The sequence below is a fragment of the Crinia signifera genome, chromosome 5 (genome assembly GCF_055691185.1).
Source record: "Crinia signifera chromosome 5, ASM5569118v1, whole genome shotgun sequence".
Taxonomy (NCBI): domain Eukaryota; kingdom Metazoa; phylum Chordata; class Amphibia; order Anura; family Myobatrachidae; genus Crinia; species Crinia signifera.
The window spans coordinates 149,955,111-149,973,197 of record NC_139221.1 but is presented as its reverse complement, the minus strand read 5'-3'; the positions used below and the strand labels follow the sequence as shown (position 1 = coordinate 149,973,197).

Here is an 18,087-nt window from a genome sequence, read left to right as displayed (position 1 = left end):
TCTATGCATTTCCAAGAAGGCTCATGTAAGTGTTTTGATAGATAAGACAGCTGTCAGTGTCTGTTTCTTTTTGCGTGTCTGATATGCTGAAAGGGTCTGTTATCAGGGTGAGAAGCTTCATGTAAAGAACTGTCTGGCAGTGTCCTGTGTTCATGTGGAAACTTTGCCACCTTTCCATGAGGATTTCTACATTGCTGCATAGTTGGGGATCACAATGTGTGAATACCTCAGTCTGTCATCTCCCGAATTAATAATTAATAGATATAAAAAAAATCTCTTCTCAGTGTTTCCCAGCTGTTCATCAGAGATAATCTTGCTTCTTATAAATACAGCTCCTAGAGTATGTGCACTTGATTGTTCATGTTATTTATCAACGGTTGACAATTAAACTGCTGCAGATTATTGTTTACTTTGCTGTTCCTCTTACCATTACTTTCATTTGTAAATCAATCAATAGAATGCCGGATGCTCAAGCCACAAGAAGCGTACCGAGGCTTAGTAGGAGAGCGGTTTTATTCTGTGTTCTGTAGAACAAATGAAAACCTATAACAAACCTTTTTTTTCAGGATTTTTCTCAATCTGGAAAACTGACAGTTCTTAAGGTGCCCATACACGTTGCGGTGATCGCTCCCGTTATGGGCTGGATTGCATCGCAATGCATGCGATTTGCATGTGATGCGATGCGAGGGCAGTACAAAAAGTATGTGCAGCACATACTCTATATACTTTGCGATGAGATGCCTGCGGGAGCGCACATCACATCACACGGTGTATGGGCACCTTTCCTATAATAGTTACATGTATATGTCTATAATAATCATTAAATGTGTTTTTATATATGTGTGTGTATGTATGTATGTGTGTGTGTGTGTGTGTGTGTGTATATATATATATATATATATATATATATATATATATATTATAATTTTTTCATTTAAAGTGGTTTAGTTAAGCGATTTTATCTGTTCTTTTTTGATTGTTGTGATCTTGTTATTTCAATATTTTTGGGAAGTATGTTCTATCACAGTCAAATGCTTTAAGGCCAGCATACTACTGCAATATACCGGGGGCAGTTCTTAATTTTTTTTAATTTTTTTAAATCTTTGTTTATTGAAGGAGAAAGCAGTGAAAAGTATACAATTCCAGGCTCATATGGTAATAACATATACAATATGTACATTTCTCCGTATCTTTTTCTATTTAATATTTAACAATAAGAGAGGAAAAGAAGAGAAAAAAGGTAACACAAATGGGTGGGGGAGTAGGAGGGGGGAAAGATGGTCGAGTGTGGGTGAAGCCAACGGAATGTACATAAGTCAGTGAGTGTTTTAGGAAAACTATAAAGAGGTTGTCTATTACAGAGATAGTAGTTATTAATTATTTTTTTTACTTTTAAGTAGGACTCCGGGAGTTGGTCCAGGCACCGTGTTATTGTTCAGATCGATACATCTAATACTTTAAGGCTATTAAGGTGGGGAGGGATCGGCCATCGTTAGTAGCCATGGACCCCAAATCCGAACAAATTTATGTTGGCAGTCGTGTAAAAAGTATGTGATCTTTTCTATGCCTGCGACAAACCAAACATAATTTTTTAGAGCAGGTATTGTAGGAGCAGCCAGAGACTTCCAGTTCTTAGCTATAAGTGTTTTGGCTGCTGTTAATATATGTGAGAGCAGTTTGTTCAAAGGTGAGTCTACATCTGGAAATGGTCGGGATAATAAAAAGGACCAGGGATCTAGAGGAAGTTGAAGGCCAGAGAGAGATCTTAAGAGGTCATGCACCTTTGTCCAAAATTGAGTAATCTTGGGCCGGTCCACCGTGTATGGAGCAGGGTGCCCCTTTGTCCACATCCCCACCAACAAACCGGAGTAGTAGAGGGGAACAAGATGTCTCCTTAAGTCTGGTAGAGATAGAGCTTTTAGCTATACCTTCTCTTGCCTCCTCCCAGCAGGATTCATCTAGAGGGGGACCCAGGTCTTTCTCCCACTCCCGGTCATGATGAGTCTGAGGGGTGGAAGAAGCCTCCATTAGTATAGAGTAGATAGAGGAGATCATTCCACGTTTGAGTGGGTTAACTATACAGAGTGATTTTAAGGGGGTGAGGTCCCGATTAACATCTGCTTGTGGGGGGCAGTTCTTAATTTTGAAGGTGATTGTCCCAATAAATCTGTGTTTTATTGGGTTCCATATGGTCCCGTCTGCCGATAAACTAGGAAGCTAACGAAAATGGGCTGGGGTTTCGACTGTCGGGACATCCCGACAGTCGGAATACAGGATTGAATATCCCCATTAATCTTAGCTATTAATTGGGGCAGGATATCCCTGCAGCTCCACTCATGTCACCTAAGCGCAGCGCATTTCAAGGTACTGCATTTGACAATTTGGGCAGTTCGTAAATGTATGCCAATATATGAGTGTGGGGGTTACAATTCAAAAATGTAACCATCACGAGGCCTTAAACTCCTTACACTGAGATGATTGACAGCTTTCCAGAGAAACTAGTAGTGTAGGTCCCCCTTTCATTTATGTTAGTGAGTTGGGGCCAGATTCTCTAAGCTTCAAAAGTGATAAAATGGAGAGTGATAAACAGCCAGCCAATCAGGTCCTGTCTGACATTTTTCAAACACTGTCTATGACATGGCAGGTAGGAGCTGATTGGCTGGCTGTTTATCACTCTCCATTTTATCACTTTTGAAGCTTAGAGAATCTAGCCCTTGGACTGTCTATTATACTGTAGTTGGCTGTGGGCAAGCGGAAAGAAAAAAAAACTATAGTACCCCATACCTCCCAACTTTGTAGCTGCAGAAATAGGGACACTTGCGCGGCGAAGCCGCCCGAGCGTCCAAAAAGGGGGAGCGGCTTATGTAAATGAGGTGCGCGGTTTATGCAAATGAGCCACGTCCCCGTTTTCGGCCGGGAATAGACATAGGGTTTTCAGGGGGGTTTTTTGTGTGCCAGTGTCGACACTGGCCTCATAGGCGTGCGCAGCATATTTTATTATGGGGTGCACTGTCAAAGGGGTGTGCCTAACACCACCTATAGGGCATCTCTAACCTCACCCATTGGGTGTGTCTATCACTGCCAATCATCTATTGGCACTCACAACAATATGAAAAGTCTCTCAGCCACACCATAATCTCCTGCCTATTTCAGTTTTACACTTCTAATTATTCTGTGTAACAGTACATGCAGTTAAATCACAAACATATATGGATGACGCAGGTATGTAGTGATATGACAATGGTCTAGTACAATTAACAATGCAAAACACACATAATTGATTGATGGGCGCTTCTTTTAATGGAATACAGTTCTAAAAAGCAAAAGTCTTTGGTAAAAGGTATTGCTAGTGGTAGGGAGGTGTTCATAAGGTTGGGGGGGTACAGCATTAGGGGGTGCGTGTGCACCCCTAACACTCAATGTGCGCACACCTATGACTTGCCCACCAAATTAGTGTGCCATGTCCCCTCTATTACCACTGTTCTTGGCACACTTTACCATCCACAGAGTCACATAAATGGTAAAGTACCCGTTTACACCGCCCTCTACCCAGGTCATAGCCATGTTCTACCTAGGTCAGGACCTGGGTAGAAGTTCCATGTAAAGGGACACGGCTTGATCCATTTACACCGCCTCTGACCTACCGCTGACCTGGGTGTAAAAGGGGTATTAGCCTTGCCTAACTGCAGATATGGGGGACATTCCAAAAATACCCTTTATACTAGATTAACTTGTTTTGCTGATAAACTTACGTATACCTACATTCATTGATTCATTGTTAATGTTATAATTTCTAAATATATGAAGAATGGAAATGTATACATTACACCAATATTCTTGTGATTCATAGTCAAATAAATGCACATCTTGTCTTTTATGTCAACAAAGTTCTTTTGGTTTCAAAAGACATGTCTTACATAAATATCTGATTAGTTTTGTTCATTAAGGGTGTTTGATTTGCTTTTAGACTGCCAAAAAGTAGTTTTTTCCTGACAACGCTTAACACATCTGGTAGTGTTCCTTCTAGCCCCCCTTCACCTTTCATGCAGTTCATCTCCTCTGCTGTAGTGATTCTAGCACAGGCCCTGTCTGCATTTATGTGCTGATATACAGACCACACTCTGCTAAGAGCAACACCCACAGAGGGAAGAGGAACACATATTTTTAAAGGTGCTAGAATTAATACTAATCTGGTATAATAAGGATTTATCTGTGCATTTTAATGAATAAAGTAAGATCAATTTAATTCTTTCTGTCTGCAAATATCTACATTTGAATTGCATACTTTTCCTTTCTTAAATAAAATGACAAAGCTATATGTGCACCATGTGTGTGAGATTAAATTCAAAAGCCCTGCATCACACTGTAATTATTTAAATACCTAGAGCGTGATAGAGATTCTGTACATAAATAGTATTATGAGATACTTCTGTCTTTGGGAATGAGAATTGGCATGATCTTTTCCTTTTTGGGCAGCAGCTACCTTATTTATAAATCCATGTCCTGTTTATTGATACTCAATTAATAAAATGCTCTATGTTTATATAAGAAAATGGGGTTACAAATCTTGCTTTACGTATGTAAGTATGTATAATAACACAAGTGCTATGCGCATGTGTCCAACTGAACACTCCATGTTTTTTTGTTTTGTAGATTGCCTTCATGACGCTGACTCTCTTCCCTATCCGTCTGTTTTTTGCTGCATTTATGATGCTCCTGGCCTGGCCTTTTGCCTTCGTTGCTGCTATGGGTCGTACAGGGAAAGAGCTTGAAATGCCCATGACCTGGTGGATGAAGTGAGTTTTATTTAATTATCATATAATTGTTTGTATCCTACACCGTACAGCACAATGAGGAAAATTAATAAATGACATGTCTGTACTCCAGTGGTGTCAAACTCACGGCCCTCCAGCTGTTGTGGAACTACACTTCCCAGCATGCCCTGCCACAGTTTTAGCTATCCATTATATAAAATCTGTGCAGGGCATACTGGGATATGTAGTTCCACAACAGCCGGGGGGCCATGAGTTTGACACCACTGCTGTACTCTGTAGCCAGAGTTGGCAGAAATTTTGTCATTTGTACGTAAAACAATTGTACAGTAAGTGGCGTTGTATTAATCATTCTGAGAATGCACATGCTGAAGGAAACCATGTACTGTACATTTGCTCTGAAAGTTGGATATTTTTTCTGCAAAAATGAATGATTAACACTTTTTTTTTCTTTTTCTGATGGCTTAAAAGGGTGAAAATACATATGTTTTACGGCTTTTCCCGGACTGAGTGAATTGTTTTTCACACTATACCAGTGGTTCCCAAACTTTTTTAAATCACGGCACCCTAGAGCATCAGAATTTTCTTCACGGCACCTCTAGGCCAAAAGTTTCTTATTCTGTAAATTGTTTTGTATGTCATACATAGGTTTATTTATGGGCGAGGGACAGAATTAGCTTCTGTTTGTCCACATATTTTATTATTGGCAGCCCATCAGCAATGCTTTTGCCTTTTACATTGACCACAAATAATTTCAATTGGCACTGGACAACCAATCCAAGGCACCCCTGCAAGTATCCTGAGGCACCCCAGGGAGCCACGGCACACAGTTTTGGAACCACTGCACTATACAATTGGACAGGAAGATTTAAATATTGGTGAAATTGGGAGAATATTAACAGTGCACTATCGGGGCTAATGGGATAACCTCCTAAGATCTATTTATTAAGCAGAGATAACATCTTGAGCAGCCTTTTTATTTTAACCACAGAAAGGGGTTTTTCTCTGTTTTATTCCATTTGAAAATTATGGGCTCTGTGGAGTTTATGAAGCTGCCAAGCTTTTCAACACTTGATAACACTTTTGTAAGATGGGGCTACATATTGTGATACGGTAATAAGCAAAAGTTTTAGGCAGATGTGGTAAAAATGCTGCTAAGTAAGAATGCAAAAATAGAAGTGTTAATTAATTTTTATCAATTAACAAAATGCAAAGTAATGGCACATCGGATTAATGGGAGCCCGGGGGTCCCCTGGGTACCTGTGACGTCATATGCAGCCCTTATATTAGGATGCCAATGTTGCCCTACAGCGCCAGTAATGACAGAGTTTCTCTTGCCGACTACTGATTGCAGTGTGCAGGCATGTAGAGGCCACTGCTTGAACGGTGCAAGTGCAGCTGTAGAGACGTGACATAGGATGTGACTGTCAGAGTGGTCGTGTGATGTCATTCGTTCAATCCTATGAGTGATTGAATGGGTCCTGCGACATCGGAAGCAGGACAGCAGAATACTGTTGGTAGATAAACACAGGAAAAAGACTTCTCAGTGCATCTGCATATATATATTAATATGTGTGTGGGTGTGTATATGTGTGTGTGTGTGTAACTCGCCGATCCATGTGTATTTTGTCAAACTGCTGGACAATTTAGCAGCCATTTTCGACCATGTAGAGTCGACTTTTTGCATCTATTTGCCATATATACATCACATGGAACATTTTCATCTCTACCTCCATAGAACAATTACATTTAGTACTAAAATAAAGTCAGATTATTCTACTTACTTATTTACTTAGAAGATAATAGATGGAATCTGATTGGTTGCTATGGGCAACATCCCATCTTCATTATAACTCCCATCTTAGTAAATGTACCCGTAGCAGTCCATGTGAGCATGACTACTATAATGGGATGCCTGCTCTAGCCTCATTTGTGCAGATCACTATTCTCACAAGCAGAAGTTCAGTAACCTGTCTATCACACAACAAATTGACTGGCTAGAAAAGTATATACATTGTGCAGTAAATTAGTGAACTTAATTGTATGCTCAATTAAATTGACCATGAGGAATCTTAATTTTTCTTCAGCAAGTTTTAAGAGCAGAGTAACTTACTGCAAAAATGTGGTTAATCCTTTATAATATTAGACATACAGGGCCAGATGTACTAAGCTTGAAAAGTGATAAAATGGAGAGTGATAAACAACCAACCAATGAGCTCCTCACTACCATGCCACTGCTAATCGGTTGGTGGTTTATCAATCTCCATTTTATCACTTTTCTGGGCTTAGTACATCTTACCCCTAGAATGTTATTAATACTTGTTTATAAACTATGTATATTATATATGCAAGTGTGCTTATGTTTAAGTATTTAGGGGTAGATGTATTAAGCAGTGATAAGGGAGGAGAAGTGATAAAGTGCCTGGTGCTTTATCACCAGCCAATCAGCTCCTACCTGTCATTTTTCAAACCAAGCCTTAACTTAACAGTCAGGAGCTGATTGGCCAGTGATAAAGGTGTATATTTATTAAGCTCGGTGAAGTGATAAAGTGTCTGGTTTTTATCACTGGCTAATCAGCTCCTACCTATAATTTTTAAACCAAGCCTGTAACTACACAGTTCAGAGCTGATTGGCCGGTGATAAAACGCCACATTATCACTTCACCGAGCTTAATAATTCTGCCCCAAATGTACCAGGCATGTTATCACCTCTCCTCCATTATCACTGCTTCATACATCTGCCCATTAGTTTCTTATGTCCCCAAGAAACTGTAAATAAATAAATAAATAAATAAATAAATAAAATATGTCCTACTTATATATGAATATTTAAACAAGACCAGAGGCAGAATGTCAGACAAATGTAAATCCATCCTAAATACCCGCCGTTGCTTGCCCAATTTAAGCATGGTTAGCATTTGTGCTTTCCACCACAGAATTATAAGGTTACATTAAAGGGAACCATTCAGTATTTACACATTTAGTTTTGTGTGTTATCCTAAATTAATATTAATTATTAATGACTTACCTGAAGTTTGGTGTCCACTATGATCTATCTGCTACTTTTGGACCCCAAACCACTTCCTATTACAGTAAATCAGTTTTACTAACACTAGTGCTAATAAAGTGCATGTACAGTATGCAGGTAAGAGACTAGAAACCATAGTCTCATAGGTCACCATAATGTGTTTTAATACATATTGGTCTGTTTACTGTTAGACAATTAAGTGGGGATACCTAATAGCATGTATCTCTTTACTTATCACAAAATATCTCCCACCTCGACCACTCCGCTCTGCACAAGATCTCAGTCTCTCTTCAGCACGGATCACTAGCTCCCATATACGTTTCCAGGACTTTCATCGGGCTGCTCCCATCCTAAGGAATGCCCTTCCACACACAATAAGACTCCACTAGCCTCCAAACTTTCAAGTATTCCCTGAAAACTCACCTCTTCAGGCAAGCCTATCATATTTAAGTTCTACACACATAGGCCTTTATTCAGATCTGATCACAGTACAAATTTGATCTCAAAATGCGCAAAACCATGTGCACTGCAGGTGGGGCAGATGTAACATGTGCAAAGAGAGTTCAATTTGGGTGAGGTGTGTTGAAACTGAAATCTAAATTGCAGTGTAAAAATAATGCAACCAGTATTTACCCTGCACAGAAACAAAATAACTCACCCAAATCTAACTCTGTGCACATGTTAAATCTGCCCCACCTTGAAAAAGCTGTCCCTAGAGTGACAGCGAAACGCGTTGGTGCTGTTCTTAGGACCTGTCTGAGATTTGAAAACTAGATTCCTGCTTATTTATCTGGACTTGGCTTATCTTCCCCACTTTGGCAATCGATTTTCCAGGCACTGTTGCACTTTGAGAGGATCCCTATACCATTCTGCTTCTATATTTGGGATACCTTTACAGACATCATATGGAGACATTCTATTGGAGTACCCATCCCTTAACAAGTACCGCGGCAATCTAGAGAGGATCCCTTGACAATATATAGTCCTCCCAAGGACCAGGACACCTCCAGCAGCAGATTGGGATTACAAATCTTTGGACTCCATACAATTCACTCTCCACTTGTGCCGGAACTCCAATAGACCAGAGCAGGTTATATCTCATTATTCCTCTTGACAGGTCCACATGCCATTATCATATTGCATTTTAACCCATTCTTGATAATTTCATCTGTACAGTTTTTATAATATATTTTATTTTTATGTATTTTAGAAATAAATGTGTTTTGTATTATCAGTTTGATTACATCATTAAAAGAGCGCTGCATATTTCTTCTTGTTCTTGCACTTTCTAAGGGACTTGACTAATCCCTTTTGCAGCTGCTCATATTGAGACATACAGCCCTGATAAGCGCTCTATACAGTTTTCTGTATTTTTTTCCCCGGGGCATTCATGGAGCATGGTTATTGGTTTAAGGTAGCTGTTGTACAGTAGTCTCATATGTAAGAGGAAGCTTTTGGTCGTAATTTGGAATTATTGAAAATAAACTTATCATTTGGATGAAGTGAATTTCAAGAAAATTATTATTGTGGCCATCTCTTTGATTAAAAACTTCTTGAAGAAAAAAATTGAAAAATATTGTCTTTTTCTTCTCGATAACCAGAATAGTTTACATTAAATTGCAATACATTCCCCCCCCCCACCCCACCCCCGATATAACAGCTGTAATTTCAGCTGATTTTTGTTTTGTTTTTTTTTCCCAAAATGAAATGACTTTTTTTTTGTCGTGAGACTTCTACTGTCCCAGATTTTAACAGCAATTGGGTCACTAGATTATTAATAGATTGCAAATTTTGTGACTGGTTATCCAACCAGAAGGGGTTGGTTTCAAACAATTCTATCTTCCCAAACGAGCTTTCTAACCATTGCTTGCATCTACTTCCACACGATGGGAATATTCTATTATTCATTGTCAAGCCAAAAATAGCATAAAACATGTTCTGTAACCTAGGCTTTCAATCACACACCAAGCAGGAGTATAATTCGGCTCCAGTGTATCTGAAGAGAAATATGAATTTGTCACAGTAGCCTTTCTGTGTGCGCTTGCTCTATATGTTTTGTTGTAAAACTTTTAATATTTAACACACTTCTATATTCTTCTGTCTGGCAATACAATTTCTAAATGTAGTATTATTTTCAATGAGGAAATAAGATACTTATTTATAGCGAAGCAGAAGGGAATTCATGACTCAGTGTTGTATTACATCCCACATGGAAATACTAGATTGGTTTTATTCCTATTTTTGAACATATAGATTGATATTGAAACAAACAACCCTTCCCCCCCCCCCCCCCCCCCCCCCAAAAAAAAAAGATATATAAATAAAGTTATGTGCCAGGTTGGGTATGAAGACATACAGCGGGAACCTGCCGGCCAGATTCCCCAAGTGCTCCCACCTGCAGCCTAACCCCAGCCCTGCTACTTGCCTTGGGGATATGTATCTGGTTTATGACTTTTGGGACCCCAACTGTCTATATGTTAACCGCATACCCTCCAAAATGGCCCATTCCATTTGGTACAAAATGCTCTGTTTCTGGACTTCCCTGCCAGTGGCAGATGCAGAGGTTGGACTCCAGTACAGTCCAATATTCAAAAAGGGGAGCCACACCTAATGCCACTCTAAACATCACTGTCCTGGACTCACTGGCAGTTGATGTGCCCCCCTCTTTGAGTTTTGCTCTGTGCTGGAGTCCAACCTTTGTAACTGCCACTGGCAGGGAAGTCCAGGAACAGAGCATGTTGGAGGGTATGTAACCCCATCCTATATGTGCCTTTTGGTAACTTGTAAAGTTTCTGGGCCAGATGCACTAAGCTTCAAAAGTGATAAAATGGAGAGTGATAAACAACCAATCAGCTCCGGCCTGACATTTTTCAAACACAGTGTGTGACATAGCAGGTAGGAGCTGATTGGCTGGCTCCGGCCTGACATTTTTCAAAATCAAGGGAGTTTACAGGTGTGTCCTCATACACCAAGAATCAATACATCATACAAAGCCTGTCATGGATGTGCTGCAACAAGCAGTGTAGAGTAGTGACCTTTTCTTTAATTTTGTGTATACAGACCAGTGAAACACCACCCAGTCTGTTTAGAGACGCCAAGCTGTGATTTTAAACACTCAGAAATGATTGTGTGTGAAGTTGCAGAAGAAGCACAATGGAACGTGATTTCTAGCACATAATATACAGACAGACTTACTTGAGCACATAAGTATGTGTTGCATATCAAATTAATCAGTGCAGTCAGTTTTGGAACACTGATTTTTTTTTTTTTTTTTACATTTTTGCAACGAATAGACATTCGTTGCTAGTACCAAATGAGCAATTTTGCACATGTTCAATGGCAGATTACAAGTTTTAGCTGTTAACAATTATTTATACCAGGGATGGGGAAACTTCGGCCCTCCAGCTGTTGTTGAACTGCACATCCCAGCATGCCCTGCTACATTTTTGTATTTGGCCATACTAAAACTGTTGCAGGGCATGCTGGTATGTGTAATTCAACAACAGCTGAGGGCCGAAGGTTCCCCATCCCCGATTTATACAAATAATATGTTCTTTTAAGAATTTGGAATACGTTTAAGCTAGGGGCACACTGTGTGTGTAGCTCAGAAATTTCTGCCTTGGATATGCAGACCGTTTCTTTTTTTCTTCTTGTAAAAGTAACCATTTTTTTTGCAATACCACAATGTGCTGGCATATGTCTACCCACAAGGAAATATGCAGGGGCACTACAATATATTTAGATTGGCTGGTTCAAGAGCAAGATTTAATTTCAGTTGGGCACCCCTAAATGTCACCATCTATCTAAAGAAAGGTGCAATTGCATGGAAAAGTGACAAACAAATGTGATCTTACCTAGTATAAAGAGGTAATAAATGTGCCCATGTGCATGAGTGAGTGAGTCACCGGGGTCCCGCGCTGAATGTATTGGCATGCTACTGCTTCCGGGTCACGTGGCGTCAACGTCCCTCAGTACTCTGGCAGACAGCCATTGTTTTTATATATCATGCTCCTCATTATTGAATTTTCTATAAAGGAGATTAATTTAGCTAAAGAAAAAAATTCTAGCTTTTGAACAGATTCTCAAGCCCAATACGAATTGGTACTGTATGAAAAGCTTAACATCCAACTGCAACAGTACAAACTGTATGGCGGAAGAGGGGTGGGGTAAGGGTACAGAAACACATATGGGTAATTGGCATCATTTTTTTTTTTTTTATGTTTGGATATATTTTAGATATGCATTGCATCCAAAATGTGATACAGCATTTGTCCCAAAGGAAGGATATGCTACCTTGGAAATCCTGTATTCCTCTTTTAATTATCCAGTGTGCATTGTGTAACCAGATGTGTGTATGAATTTGCTTCTCCAACATTCATCCCTTAGTAGATAAACTATTTTGTTTTGTTTTCCATTCTATATTTTTTGCTTTACCTGCTACTGAGGGTCGGATTTAAGATACTGAAATACAATTAATTCATATCTGCAGTTTTAAACTTGTGGCCATTCTTGATCTGTATATTTTTACTTGATGAAATTAGTAATGGTCTGTTTTGCTGCTGCTTATCTTTTGCAGGTTTTTGGACATTTCGTTAAAAGTAATAATGCGAACAATGTGGTTTGCTGGTGGCTTTCACTGGGTGACAGTGAAGGGAAGACAGGCTTTACCTGCAGAAGCTCCCATTCTCACCCTTGCTCCACACTCCTCCTATTTTGATGCCATCCCTGTAACTATGACGATGGCATCTATCGTGATGAAGGCGGAAAGCAAAGACATTCCTGTTTGGGGAAGTGAGTCCGTTGTAAACATTATTGTATTCGTTTTTTTTTTTAAAATAACGTGGACTTTGTAATGAGTTTTTATCATGTTTAAAATGCTAAATATAACAGTAAATTTAGAAGTCCTTTGAGTATAATCATTCACAAGATATTAGTTGAATTTGGAGGCTGTAAAGATAGAAATATAAAAATATGCAAAATGTTGCTGCTTGTTTGCTATATGCACAGCGGTGTAACTATTAAATTTGCACCCCCCCCTGCGGCAAATTCGGGCAGCCCCCCCGCGTAGGGTTGACAAACACCTGTAGGTGTTAACAAACCCTCCAACCCCGTGCGGCCGGTACCTCCTGCCGCCGGCGCTTCTGTCGGGTCCCGGTTCTCCCGGCTTCTGCTGCTAATAAAAAGTGACACTCAAAAAATGGCTTCCCCCATAATGCAAAGTTTTCGAGGATGCTAGAGGAGGCGGCGGCCTCATCTAGCAACCGTAAAAACGGTCTGCTGTATGGGGGCAGCCATTTTCTGAGTGTCACTTTTTATTTGCAGCAGGAGCCGGGAGAACTGGAGGCATCGGCCGCACAGGGTTGGGGGGTTTGTTAACCCTACGGGTGGGGGGTTGTTTTTTATTAGCAGCAGGCAAAATTTTAAATTTAGCACACCCCCAGGGCATTTTAGTGCCACTTACACATAATGTACCCTGTAGTGCTGCTTACAGGCATAATGTCCCCTAGAGTGTCACATACATATATAATGCCGCCCAGCAGTGCTCCATTGTTCACATAATGGTCCCATTAGTGCCACTTAAACATATAATGCCCCCCTCTAGTGCTACTGCGTTGCACACAATGCCCATATTAGTGCTGCTTACAAATATAATGTCCCCCCTGTAGTGCTGCTGCCTTACACATAGAACACCCCCATTAGTGCTGCTTCAGATACTGTAATGCCCCTGAAGTGCCGCTTACCTATGTTCTTGTTGCCAGGGGTTCCATGCTCGTTGCCAGGGGGAATTACATGCCTATTGCCAAGGGGGACTACATGCCTGTTGCCATAGAGGGTTACATGCGCATTGCTAGGGGTGATTATATGCTTGTTGCCATAGGGGGATTACATGCTTGTAGCCAAGGATGATTACATGGTTGTTACCCAGGGGGAGTTAAATGCTCGTTGCCCAGGTTAAATTGCCCCCCCCGCCAGCCTACCCGTCCACCTGCCTGTCCACTGCGGATGTGCAGAGTCTTTGACAGCATTACAGAGATCCTGCATCACTCCAAAGATGGCCACAGCCGCCAGAGCTCATCCTGCACCTCTAGCGTCTGTCAGTGTGACAGAGGCAAGACCTTTATAGTGTCTTTCCTGTGGTGGTGGCCAGGGCCCAGGGTCTCTGTAATGCTCTCAGACAGAGACTCTGCACCTCTGCTGCGGACGGCATCCGGAGGGCTAACCATCTGCCAGCGAGTGTGGTGATTGGCACCTTACTACTCTTTGACACCCGGAGCTCATGCTCCACTGGTTCTACCCTCGCTGCACCCCTGCTGAATGGCTTTAGCACTATTTATCACTGTAACAACTGAGAACAAGAATATTGCTCGTTGCTTATTCTGCCCCATAGTTTGTCTTTAAACAAAGTATAATTACATTTTACACCTGGTACTGCAAATAGTGGAGATTCTCCAAAAGTCAGATCGGTCTGAATACAAGCTCACTTGTGTCTACAGCCTTTAAGCTGACTACTCTAATAATATGTTGTTCTCAAATGCAGATACTTGGAAAGCCTCCAAACAAAATCCTGTTTGCAGCGAGCCATTAGGGATCACAGGATGCAGACAGAAACTTCACTTTACAGTTTCAGGAGAAGTTAACAGACCAAAACTGTATTTATTAGATTAAGTAAAGATAACATAATATACTTGAACTAAGTGAAACTTTTATAGCTATTCCAAGAATGCATTTAACCAACTTTGTATTAAATATCTGGCAATTAGACAAAGGTTTGCTAATATTTTACAGATTTTAACGTGTTCATTTGTCAAATTATTGGTATTGCAAAACATTTGGTGATCTACTTCATTGGGTTCAGCTGGGTTATGTGATCATTTATTACTTAATGTTAAAGTGTGATGTATAAGTTACAATAACGCTGCTGACCTCCACTAGACTGGTGTTTCTTAAAAGTCAGAGATTTCAATTTACTATTTATTAACCTTTTTCCAAGAAAATGGTAATAGGACTTGAATTAGTTTTCCTGTTTTTTTAACTTAAGTATTTTAATTAGGTAAATTGTACATTAGAACATATGCAGAAAATTTAATACATGGGAGATCAGTTCTGCGTTTAACAGAAAGCACACACATCATTGGTAAGTTTTAAAAGGAAGTAAACAAAACAAGAAAGAGGAAGAAAGAATGAAAAGAAAGATGAAGGGTAAAAATGGGGATAGAAGAACAGTCTAAAGGGATGTAGTGTGGGGGTGATGCCAGGTATAGCCTCAAACAGATGGAAAACGTCATAGTCACACACCGTCAAAGCCTGTAGGGTGGCTGAATATAAATTAGAACAAAAAAAAAAATGAAAAGCATGCACATTAGAGCAATATCTAGGTTACCTCCTCCTCCTAACCTCTTTCGCTCTTCCTATCCTGCCTACCTTACCCCTCCATCCGTTCCTACTTATCCTATTGTTTTTCGTTCGTCCACCAACCTCCTTTTAGTCTGTTAACTCTTATGAGTAGGGCCCTCCTTCCACACTTACTCACCTTACCTCTTTACCTCACCTGTGCTCCTGTCCTGTTCTTTTCTTCCTCTACTTCATCTTCAGTCTCCTCGACAATTTCGACACCTACTTCAGACCTGATGCTGATTTTAGTACTACCAGCTATACCCTATTTATGCTGTATTTTGTCAACACACCTTGTACGTTACCTTGTAATTTGTATTTTGTTTGCTATGTACGGCGCTGCAGACACTTTGTGGCGCTTTATAAATAAACTAACTACTACTACCAAAGTATTGAATTAATAGGGACTAAGCCATATGTCAAAGTCCCAGTTGCTCCGTCAACAGAGAGGGCCAGATGTACTAAGCTTTAAAAGTGATAAAATGGAGAGTGATAAACCACCAACCAATCAGCTCCTACCTGCTATGTCACCGACTTTGCTTGAAAAATGACAGACAGCAGCTGATTGGTTGGTGGTTTATCATTCTCCATTTTATCACTTTTCAAGGCTTAGTACATCTCGCTCAGAACAACATAAATGATAATGGGAAAAACAGGTATGTCTGCAAAGTCTTAAACAGGTCGGGAGGGTTATGACACTAAATGGGACTCATAGTAGGTAGACCAATGTAACCATTTAGTCAGGGAGGAGTTTGGAGTCATGGAATATTTAAATCTAATAGTTTCCATTACTGAATAGCTGCAGTAATCTTGGATAAATGAGGAGGGTCAGGTTTTTTCCAGTATTGAGCGATAGCAGCTTTAGTTGCTATGAGAACATGTCTTACAACGTATACACAGGAACCTCGGGGGAGGGGAAGCCGTGTAAGAATACCAATTCAGGGGACCGTGAAATGGAGACCTTGGTAACATTTTTGGTCAAATAAAATACCTCCATCCATAATTATATAATGACAGGGCAGGACCAAAATATATGGACTAGTGATCCCACTTACCCACATCTTCTCCAGCAATATTTGGAAGACTCAGGCCAAATCTTTTGGAGTCTGGCAGGTGTGTGGTAAAGCCCATGGATCAACTTAAACATAATTTCCTAGTGGTTCATGCATCTGGACATTCTAAATATGTTAAGAAAGGAAGTGTTCCATTAATCATCTGTCAAGGAAACTCCAAGCTCCGATTACCTGAAGATGTACCTGGAGGGTAGAGGAGAGTCGAGTACCATTTACAAAATACCTTTTTTGTGATCACGAGTCTTAAACTGTGATAGTACATACGGAATAGGGAGGGGTAAGGAAAATTGGACATTAGGAAACTTCTTTATGAGGCAATGCCTAATACGTAAATATTTGTAGAAGTTCCTCACAGGAATATCATATTGTGATTGGAGCTGTTGAAATGATTTGAGCACTGAGTTTTCATATAAGTCTTTATAGTCAGTAGTTTTGAGACCGCCAACAGTGACAGCTTAGCAGAGGGGAGGGAGAATTCACCTAATGTAGAAATTCATTTGTCCCAAACCCGAAGTGTATGGAAAACAGATTTTGCAGGGGTGGTGGGGAGGGGTCTAGCAGAGGCATGGAGCCAAATAAGGTCAGAGAGAGGGAAGCCCCTACAGAGATATTGTTCAATTTCTACGCAAGGCTTCACAGGGCCTGATGGGAGCTAGTCATTTAATTGGTCTAACAGAGAGGCATGTTGGTATAATTCAAGATTTGTAAAGTTAAGACCTCCGTTACACTTAGACCTGAACAAACGAGATCTGGCCATCCGACGTCTTTTATTTTTCCAAATAAAGGTAGACATAACAGAATAAAATGTATTGATTATATTGAGAAGGACTAGATAGGGGGTAGATTGAAATAAGTAGAAAATTTTGGGGAGAAGCATCATTTTGACAGAAGCGAGGCGGCCCATCCCCGAATGACATAGGTTGTCCATTGTTTGGTGACTATTGTATACTAAGCTAAAAGGGGGCGATAATTAGTAGAATTTGTTGTTAATGTTTGTTTTATTTATCTTCCCAGCATTAATCAACTTTATTCGGCCAGTGTTCGTTTCTCGATCTGACCAGGATTCTCGGAAGAAAACGGTGGAAGAAATTCGCAGACGAGCCCTCTCTAATGGTATATGGCCACAGGTATATTTGATGCTATGTTTATCATTTATCCTGCTTCTGTGTTTTCCTTTTAACCCTTTGAGTGTCAAATGTCAAAATAGGTCTAAAAGGGGCAAGCAAACATTTGTATTCATTATCGTGACCTGTAATGTTTACCGTATATAGGAAGTATAATCTATATTTACACACATTTTTTATTTTATATAACAAATGTGAGTGACGCTGAATATTTTGAACATTTCTCACAGATGTTGGCACTCAAAGGATTAAGTATCCCTAAATAAAATACTGCATGTTTATAGCAACATTATTTCCCAATATCCTGAAAAACGTACCTGTAGATTCAAGGCTGAAGATTTAAATGTCTGTATTCCTTTAATGCCATGGACATATTCTTCAATACTTAAAGCTCTACAGAATGCAAAAACAATGTACGACAATATCTCTGCACCATGATCCTACCAAACCTGTGACAGGTGCACTTAAACAGACTTTGGGCCAAATGTAAAAGCCTGGGAGTTGTAGTTAGTGTTGAGATTTTGGCGATGTTGCTTTATTATGTAAACAACCATGTTTTCTTAGAAGCAATGCCAGGTTGCTTTTACAGTGAAGTAAAAAATATGTTATTTATATCTCAATACGCCAGAAAATTTCAGGCTATTTCAATTGGCTTTTTGTCTTATTCTATTTGGTGAAGGTGAAAAGTTTGCATGGAG

At 40.0% G+C, this 18,087-nt stretch overlaps 1 protein-coding gene across 1 annotated transcript in view; it reads left to right on the top strand.

Moving 5' to 3' along the window:
- LPCAT1 (lysophosphatidylcholine acyltransferase 1) overlaps nucleotides 1-18,087 on the top strand; it is a 121,631-nt gene that overhangs the window by 60,375 nt on the left and 43,169 nt on the right. Inside the window, exons 2-4 of the mRNA XM_083188115.1 lie at nucleotides 4,654-4,796; nucleotides 12,377-12,591; nucleotides 17,280-17,392. Coding sequence (XP_083044241.1) covers nucleotides 4,654-4,796; nucleotides 12,377-12,591; nucleotides 17,280-17,392 — 471 coding nt within the window. The remainder of the gene's footprint in view (nucleotides 1-4,653; nucleotides 4,797-12,376; nucleotides 12,592-17,279; nucleotides 17,393-18,087) is intronic.